This window comes from Nansenia antarctica (genome assembly GCF_963989245.1).
Source record: "Nansenia antarctica genome assembly, chromosome: 11".
Lineage (NCBI taxonomy): Eukaryota > Metazoa > Chordata > Actinopteri > Argentiniformes > Microstomatidae > Nansenia > Nansenia antarctica.
The window spans coordinates 9,540,119-9,550,118 of record NC_137681.1 but is presented as its reverse complement, the minus strand read 5'-3'; the positions used below and the strand labels follow the sequence as shown (position 1 = coordinate 9,550,118).

Here is a 10,000-nt window from a genome sequence, read left to right as displayed (position 1 = left end):
CCTCTCCTCTCCTCTCCTCTCCTCCTTTCCTCTCTCCTCTCATCTAGTCTCCTCTCTTCTCCCTGGTGGCTGGGTCCTCTGAGCGCCTGCCTGCTTGCCTGTCTGTCTGCCTGCCTGCCTGCCTGCCTGCCTGCCTGCCTGCCTGCCTGCCTGCCTGCTTGCCTGCCTGCCTGCCTGCCTGCCTGCTTGCCTGTCTGCCTGTCTGTCTGCCTGCCTGCTTGCCTGCTTGCTTGCCTGTCTGCTTGCCTGCCTGCCTGTCTGCCTGCCTGTCTGTCTGTCTGTCTGCCTGCCTGCTTGCCTGTCTGTCTGTCTGCCTGCCTGTCTGTCTGTCTGCCTGCCTGTCTGCTTGTCTGTCTGTCTGTCTGCCTGCCTGCCTGCCTGCCTGCCTGTCTGCCTGCCTGCCTGCCTGTCTGCCTGCCTGTCTGTCTGTCTGTCTGCCTGCTTGCCTGTCTGTCTGTCTGCCTGTCTGCCTGCCTGTCTGCCTGCCTGTCTGCCTGTCTGTCTGCCTGTCTGTCTGTCTGCCTGTCTGCCTGCCTGTCTGTCTGTCTGTCTGTCTGCCTGGACACTGCCCAGCCCTGGCCTGTCAGACTGCTCAGGGAATCACTTAGCGTCTCCTCCCTCTGCTTCTCCTCCTCTGCTCCGCAGCAGACAGTTATTAGACAGTTATTCATTGGGTAAACGCCACGCTAAGTATATTCGCCATTGTGAACTATGGTTTATATTTTGTCGTTTGATCAGAGAGAGAGATGCGAAAACAATATTGACCTAGACTCCCGAAGCCTACAGTATGCGCGCCCCGAGTAAAGAGTGATTCGAAGAGAATTGGCCTCCGTAAACACCGGGGGATTTGGGCAGTATTCTTCTGAGGAGTAGAGGAGAAGTCAGGGTTAGACGGAGGTCTGCTGTGAGATGCTGTAGTCTGACGGAGATGATGTCTCCATGACTAACTCACCGTGTTGTTCTTGCTGTGTGTTGCTGTTGTGTTGTGAGCAGATGTGGGAGGAGGCCATCATTCTGGGGAAGGAGCTGGCGGAGCAGTACGAGAACGAAATGTTTGACTTTGAGCAGCTGAGTGCGTCATTGGTAAGTGAAATGAGGCGTGTGTCTGTGTGTGTGTGTGTGTGGGGGCGAGGGGGGGGGGGGCGTTCATGCGTGCGATCGTTTGTGTGTGGGTGTGCGTGTGTGCGTGTGAACGGTAACACAGTAAGTCTGACAGTAAGTCTGTGTACTGTACCTGAGAGTTTGATGCTCCTCTCCTGTGCCGACACACACTCGGATGGTGTTCCTATGCACTGTAACAGCGGTGTGGCTGTAATTGACAGTTGATTCTCTCTCTCCCTCTCTCTCTCCCCCTCCCCCTCCCCCTCCCCCTCTACAGAGGAAGCAGGCCCAGTTCTATGAGAACATCGTCAAGGTCATCCGACCCAAGCCAGATTACTTTGCCGTGGGCTACTACGGACTGGGCTTCCCCTCCTTCCTCCGGGTAGGTAGCAGGTAGCAGCTTTGTTGCGCGTGGCAACGATACCATCTGTTCAGAGCAGGAGAGGGGAGCGTGCGCACACACAAACCAGGCCCTGCCAATCAATACATTTACCAAAGCGAGTGGAGTCCTCCCCCATCTCCCCCCCCCGCTGCCTCAGCCAGTCAATACATGCATGTACTCCTCACCTCTCTCTCTCTCTCTCTCTCTCTACACCTCTCTATCTCTCTCTCCCTGTCTCTCTACCTTCTCTCTATCTCTCTCTCTCTCTCTCTCTCTCTCCACCTCTCTATCTCTCTCTCTCTCTATCTCTTTCTCTCTCTCTCTCTCGCTCTCTGTCAGACAGCTTAAGGAGCCGCTGTGGGAAATGCATTATAAGGTTTGGGTTGTTGTTTTTTAGGTTGTTGTTTATTTTTTTCTTCAGTTTCTGACAGAAAAACTAACTGTGCATCTCAAGTAGCGCATTTGAGTCTGAACAGCACTTTTGGGGCTGGCTGGAAGTCCGCCCTCACTGAGGGAGTGAGAGTGGTTTTGGCTGAGGAGGAGACGGAGAGAGAGATGTGAATAATTTTGAGCGGTAAAAAAAGAGAAATGTGTAATCACACATCAAGCCTGGAGAAACCTCCAAGGACGTTTGGGAGGTAGGGGACGCGCTCTTCTCCCGGCCCCCCTCACAGCCCCTCATCCGCAAACGAGGCTTGGTAAACCCAGCTGTTTCTGTCCGCTCGCTGTCTCCACGTACCGTAGGTGTACGTATGTGCGGGACGTATGGAAGTGAATGCACTGCTCTACTCTCCCTAATTGAAACAGCTTTTAGTCTCATTTCCTTTTTGTATTGAGTGCCGAGACTCGCCGTGTCGATCTCCATTTGAATGGAGCGGGATGGATGCAGGGGTTGTTGAGTGTGTGTGTGTGTGTGTGTGTGTGTGTGTGTGTGTGTGTTGGGGGGTGGGGGTGGTTAGTGCCACTATGCCACTAATGGCCTGGTTTCGGGATATCTGGTTTGTTTTCCGAGGACAAGAAAACTCAAGGGAAAGTGGGATGACTTGGCCGCTTTTCCCATGTATTCCGTTTTTCGCTCCGTTTTATTTATTTATTTTCTTCTCTTCAGGCTGCGGTTTATTTCATGTATCGAGGCCGCGGGAGTTGTACCGAGGGTTGTTTACCACACTGTCGTTCTACCGAAATGTCCCCCTCACCAGTCCTTGTAGATAAGAGATCTGAAAGTGGCCTTTCAGAGGAAAAAGAAAAAGGAAAAACAAGAAGCAGGATCCATCTGATCATTCTGTTGGGGCTGTGAAGACGATGCTTCTTCTTTTGTCTGCTCCTCCATTTTTCAGAGCGGCCCTCTCACCCCTCTCGCCTCACAGAGCCAGGAACTCCATTACAGATATGGCGGTGCTGTGCTCCCTTAATCTAGCTGGCTGGTTAAAAAAAAAGGGCCTTTGAAGACTGAATCCCATGTACAAACTCCTTTCTCTCTCTCTCTCTCCCTCTCTCTCTCTCTCTCTCTCTCTCTCTCTCTCTGTGTCTTTGTCTCTCTCTCTCTCTGTGTGTCTTTGTCTCTCTCTCTCTCCCTCTCTCTCTCTCTCTCTCTCTCTCTGTGTGTGTCTCTCTCTCTCTCTCTGTGTGTGTCTCTCTCTGTCTCTGTCTCTGTCTCCCGTTTATTCCATTACTCAGCCGCTTGACCCGCTTTGTTACAAGGACATGGTGTATCATGGCTCTTTTTTTGGACCAACTCTGTGGGTGTGGGTGTGGGTGTGTGTGTGTGTGTGTGGGTGGGTGTGGGTGTGTGTGGTCTTGCCTATACTGTTATCGGACAGAAAGACTGCATTGTGCTGCACAGAAGAGAGGGGATAATCTAATGGGTAGAGATGGAGGATTCTTTGCTCTCTCTCTCTCTCTCTCTCTCTCTCTCTCTCTCTCTCTCTCTCTCTCTCTCTGTGTGTGTGTGTCAGGTCATTCTCTTGTTCTAAAGTTCTCTCTACCCCTGCAACACTGAACGGCAGAAATAATGACTTCTCCTACCCGAAGCAGCCAGATGCAAACGGGGGAGGGGGGGGGGGGGTTATTAATATGAGCCTGGCAGTTTATTACAGATCAGCGAGCGGAGGGATACACATCCCCGCAGTTGCAGCCGGGAACACATTCTTCCCCAGAAATGACTCCACTATGGAACATTAATTTCCGAAGGTAGATAAAGCGCTCTGGCCCCTAATAGCAGCACAACAACATGATCTCAACAAGAGGATTATTCCACACCGATTGTTGCTGCTGCAGCGGGTTACGATGTTTGACCCCCGCGCACAAAGCACAGGCGTTTCGGTTATTAATGATAGCCGGTAAACACGCGCGCTACATAATAAAGCCGTAACGCACTGCTAGCCTTTGGCCTTCTAATTGTCTTATTGGATGCGCGCGTGTGAGGAGTTAGTGGGCCCCTTAGATTGTATCCACTCTTGATGCATTACATAATTATGTATCAATGCTTAGCTCTCTGCATGAGTGGCTAGGGGAATTCTTCATCTGTGGCCTGCTAATTAAGATAAATACTGTTAACAGTGGGTTTAAAAAAATGTTTAATCTTATTCCTATTTTTGTTTCGCTATCTTCCCTGCCTCCAAGAATACTCAATTATATGAGAAAATCAATAGCTCTGATAAAGGGCCTCCCCCCCACCACCACACACACACCCAAGAATTGATTATATGCAATGGTGCTTAATTCAGCTGCTTATGATGTATTAGTTGCTAATGTAGTTAGGCATCACAATATTTGCTGATATTACAATCCTAACATATGTTCACATTCTGCCGACTCAGGGTTTCGTATACGATTACGAAAGTATTTAGATTTATTTAGATTTAAAACCGTGATTTGCATGCTGGAGGGGCATGCTATTTGCATGTATAACCCCACCTCATCTTTCACTTTTTAATCTTTAACTGTGCCTCGTGTTCCTCTCAACGTGCTGCGTTGTGTTTGTTGTGGTTGCTCGGCTCAAGGGATTATGAGGCTTTCCAAAAGTTGGCTGGAAATGTAGTCTCACCACATTGCAACACTTTCAAATATGAGCTGTCATGTCCCAGGTAAGGGATTATTAAAGAACCCCAAATACTTTCTCATTGCATACATTTTCAGGTTACACTGTGTGTGCCCTACCGTAAAAGTACTTTCATACCGTCATGAACTCCGTTGCCGGGTTTAAAGTTGCAGTCGAGGACGCAAACAGTGACAAAGTGCTCTCCCCGCCACTTTTTGAGTTTAAACAGTTGAGGGATGTGTCTGGAGATTATGTAACCACTCTCAGATTCATAGAGATGAAGAGATATCGATACAAGGAGTGACCATCCATGAGATCAAAGTGATATTTTGAACCATGCTTTGAAGCTGAGAAACAAGCTTATATTTCAGGTTCTGATGCTGTAAGACCGTTGAACTAAGCTCATGGGGCATTCTCCAGGAATCAACGGCTATATCATTCATTTAAAAGTCAAAAAATGGATGTCAATGCGCAGATTGCCCCTTTAAGGAACAAATGAACCTCGCTCCATGGTTTAATTGATATGTTTACGTGCTGAAGTGAGATACTGATTGAAACGGCATGGGTGTACCTATCTCTTCATATGTGACAGCAGCTGGTGAAAGCAGCTAGTGGGGATCACTCATGGAATCCATTGCATGGCAACATTTTGCCTTGACTAGCGTGTGTGTCGTTGATTTTCAACAACGTTGAAATTTATTTACATTTTTCAGAATAGAAAATAACATTTTGATTGGTTGCCGACTTGTTCCCACTTTCACCAGCTGCCATCACATATATGGAACCAAGCCTCCATTGCTAGCCCGTGGGCTTTTCTATCTGCACTCCCAACCTGTAATCACATGTTTTTATTCCATTTACAGAGTAGCCCCTGAACTAAAACACTCTCTCCCCCCACATCCCCACCCCCCCGGCTTTAGCATTGTTGTGAAAAGTATGCCTCAGGAAACCCCTTCCATTTCTTGTCGTTCTTGATATTTTTTCATTGAAATCACGACGGCTCGCTTCTGGGCTTCACTCGCTCCATTTCCATTGAGTGAAAAAAGAACGAAATGATTCTATTGGCCATCAAAGTATTGAGAAGGACCATTTCTGTTTTGGCTTCTTCTCCTCGTGACAGTGATTTCCTTTGTCAGACTGGTGCAGTCTGCGCCCGGGGGGTAATGAGAATGAGAAATCCTGACATTGAGATTGCCACACACCCGACTAGAATGTTAAACGCTACAGTGTTACAGAGAAGACTTGTTTGAGGTTCCTTCCTGCAGAATAGACCGGCAATACGGTGCTGTAGAGAGCCTATTCACTCGGGTTGTTATTCAGTGTACATGCAGCACTGTTAACGGAGGAAACTAGAAAAGAAAAAAAACCTGCATCCAATATTAATACGGCGGGATTGAAAATTGCAGCCGCTTGTTTGTGTCGAGCACGTTTTGCTTATTCTGCCTCTCGTCAGAATGGATGACGTCGGGGGAATCAATGCACTTTTGTCCCGTTATCACTCAAAGCAGATTTGTAAACCGCCTGAAGCGTATTTCAGGGCTGCGATATATTTAATTAGTTTTGAGAGATTGAGGTGTGTGCGTGTGCGCGTGCGCGTGTGTGTGCATGTGTGCGTGTACGTGTGTGTGTGCGTGTGCGTGATACCATGAACAGGTGCCTCCAGTGTTTTTCCTCAAATAAATAGTGCGCGTGTGCGTGCGTGCTTGTGTGGAAACGCAATAGTCACTAATTTATTTTAGAAACAATCCTGGAGGCACCTGTTCATGGTCCCACTGATTAAGTATCGCAAACAGTCAAACACTACCGGCCATTTGAGCAGTCACTGAAAACTCGGCTCCAACCACACACCGCCGCCTGTCAACACCGCTGACTGTTCTAGAAGTTATGAACGTTCATCTGGTCCCAAAACAACGGACGACCTCACCTCCCTGGGATGACTCGCAAGTGACTTCCTGCCCGGCTAGCGGTTCAAGCGACACCGAACTAAGTCAAACGGACCGACTTATATAGTGCTTCATTCCAAAGCGCTTTACAACGGCCTCTCATTCACCCATTCACACACACATTCACACACCAATGGCGGCAAGCTACCATGCAAGGCGGCCCGCTCATTGGGAGCAATTTGGGGGTTCAGTGTCTTGCCCAAGGACACCTCGACTTGTGGCCAGCCAGGGTTTGAACCCGGCGATCTGCCGACCTTGCGATCGTTAGACGCCGGCTCTACCTCCTGCGTCACAGCCACCCTGAGTGAGTGCGCCCTGACTAAGCGCCCGTGAACGGTGTGTGATGAGCACCTCGTTCACCGCCGGCGTGCCTCCTCGGCTCGGGGGACAGCGCCGTAGTCGCTCTGCTGCCGTTGGGAGAAGCTCTGCTCTCGGATAGCGTTGGTTATCAGCGGGCTGTGAGTTAAGACGCCCCCGCCCCACGCAAGCAGGTGTGCTGTACAGTTAGGACCCCCCTCCCCCTTGCTTTGGAGATCATTTCAATAAGCCAATGGCCGAAAAAAACACACACTAGCCTGTCCCCCCTGTGAGCCGTCCTCGACCCCGGCCCCCCTGGGCTGACGGGGCTGTGTGAGGAGACACAGAGAGCCTGCCCTCACACTCATCCCTGCTCTTTGATATGTGGGATTATGATAATGGATTATAAAACCCCACCTGACTGCCTCGCCTGATCTTTTGGTCGAGCAGAATTGACGGGCTGCTCCATTTGCTGGACTGTAAGTGGCACATTTTCTTCATTGTCCCCCTGGTTCCCCCCCCCCCCCCCATGCCCCATGCCATCTTACCGACACAGTCTGCAAGCAACATCAGCCACTGGATCCGACGTACCAATAAGTGCTCTCCTATTATACTGCATACAGTGCCTTGCAAAAGTTTTCACCCCCCTTGGCTTTTTACCTATTTTATTACATTACAACCTGTCATTTAAACATTTTTTTAATCAGAATTTTATTTGATGAATCTGCACAAAATAGTGTTAGTTTTTAAATGAAATAAGAGAAATATATATATAAAAAACGAATTTAAAAAAATAAAGAACTGAAAATTGGCATGTGCATATGTATTCACCCCCTTTGTTATGAAGCCCCTAAAAACTTCTGGTGCAACCAATTACCTTCAAAAGTCACATAATTAGTGAAATGAAGTACACTTGTATGCAATCTAAGTGTCACATGATCTGTCAGTATATACACACCTTTTCTGAAAGGCCCCAGAGGCTGCACCACCTGGGTTATAAAAAAATGATCCCCAGGAGCACCATCAAATCCATCATAATCAAATGGAAAGAACATGGCACCACAACAAACCTGCCAAGAGAGGGCCGCCCACCAAAACTCACGGAGCGGGCAAGGGGGGCATTAATCAGAGAGGCAGCACAGAGACCAAAGGTAACCCTGGAGGAGCTGCAGAGTTCCACAGCAGAGACTGGAGTATCTGTCCATAGGACCACAATTAGCCGTACACTCCATAGAGCTGGGCTTTATCGAAGAGTGGCCAGAAGAAAGCCATTACTTTCAGCTAAAAATAAGAAGGCACGTTTTGAGTTTGCAAAAAGGCATGTCGGAGACCCCCAAAATGTATGGAGGAAGGTGCTCTGGTCAGATGAGACTAAAATGTAACTTTTTGGCCATCAAGGAAAACGCTATGTCTGGCGCACACCCAACACATCCCATCACCCCAAGAACACCATCCACATGGTGGTGGCAGCATCATGCTGTGGGGCTGTTTTTCAGCAACAGGGACTGGGAAACTGGGAAAGATGGATGGTCTGTCTGTCTGTGTGTGTGTGTCTGTGTCTGTGTGTGTGTGTCTGTGTGTGTCTCTGTGTGTGTGTGACTCTCTGTGTGTCTGTGTGTGTCTGTCTCTCCGTCCGTCCATCTGTCTGTGTCTGTGTCTGTGCCTATGTGTGTTTTAAAGGTTTAACCCTCCTCTCCTTTGCTTCCATCCAGAACAAGATGTTCATCTACAGAGGGAAGGAGTATGAGCGCAGGGAGGACTTTGAGGCCCGGCTCCTGACCCAGTTCCCCAACGCTGAGAAGATGAAGACCACCACCCCGCCCACCGAGGACACCAAGAACTCCACCGGCCAGTGTATCCTTACCAGAAACCCACCTCTGTGACGCACACACACACACACACACACACACACACACACACACACACACACACACACATACACACATTCACACACACACACACACACACACACACATCTATACGACACACGCACACATACACACACACACACATACACACATTCACACACACACACACACACACACACACACACACACACAGACACACACACACACATTCTCACACACACACACATTCACACACCTCGCACACACACATACCTATACGACGCACACACACACACACACACACACATTCACACACACACACACACACACTCACACACACATACACACTTTCACACACACACACACACACATTCACACATTCACACATTCTCGCACACACACCTTTACGACACACGCACACACACACACACACACACACACCCCACACCAGGAAAGGCTGGTGGTGGTTGAAATCGGGAGACGGGCTGGGCTCATTGTAATGCATTGAACGAGGTGAGGGGTGGCGTCACGTGTATCCCATGCATTCCAACAAGCTTGTCCTCCTTCTATCACCACCACCACCCTCTGCTGCACCTCACACATTCACAGCGCCAGACCCACCCTAACCACGGGTCAGGATTTTGATAGAACACAGCGTCCGTGTTCTTCAGAACCTTCTCTGTCGGGTTCATGTAACGTTTGACAGCTTTCGGGCATGTGTTCAATATCAGAAAAGGTTCCTTAATGTGTGAAAAAAAGACATCCAGTGTTTCACGGTGAAGCCGATGCTCGAACTCCCGCCCAAGTTTCAGAACAAGCACGTCTCCGTACAGATCGTGAGGTAAGCCGCCACCCTCACTTTCTTTTCCCCCGACTTGTTATTTTATGATGGAGTGTGTTCATTAATGTATGGGGCTGGTTAAATGAAGACACATGATACACTCAGGTCTGGTTTTACATCCAATATTAAAGAGCGCTGCGTCTCGCAGAAATCAAATCAGATTTTTTTTCATCACCGTCATCATCGTCGGCGTCTGCGTCGAGAGACGACTCCATCGCACGTTATGATGACTCTGCGTGCCGGGAATTTGTCTGTGTCCCCCGACTTCCCGACAACCCCCCGGAATAACTTTGCCGGGTTCCACTGCTACACAGTATTACAGCGGACGGTAGGGCCGACAGAGCTAGGAGCTAGCAGCCTAGCAGGCTAGCTAGGGAGTCCACCCCCCCAGGGGAGAGGAGGAGGAGGAGGAACAGGTCGATAAATCGTAATGTAAATGTGTGCCGGTGCAAACAGAAGCGGTCGACCTTCCTGTGTACCCCCGCTGTTATTAACTCAGAGCCGGGGACTCTGGGAGGTCTGGGAGGCGCCGTCTCACCAGCCTGCACC

General features: G+C 49.3%; 1 protein-coding gene across 1 annotated transcript in view; it reads left to right on the top strand.

Annotated features, from left to right (window-relative positions):
* The window catches only part of dock1 (dedicator of cytokinesis 1), a gene marked incomplete at both ends in the record, with an annotated part of 180,827 nt that overhangs the window by 149,642 nt on the left and 21,185 nt on the right, over positions 1–10,000 (top strand). Inside the window, 4 exons of the mRNA XM_080542248.1 lie at positions 994–1,083; positions 1,379–1,483; positions 8,476–8,617; positions 9,370–9,451. Of these exons, the coding sequence (XP_080398374.1) occupies positions 994–1,083; positions 1,379–1,483; positions 8,476–8,617; positions 9,370–9,451 (419 nt within the window). The remainder of the gene's footprint in view (positions 1–993; positions 1,084–1,378; positions 1,484–8,475; positions 8,618–9,369; positions 9,452–10,000) is intronic.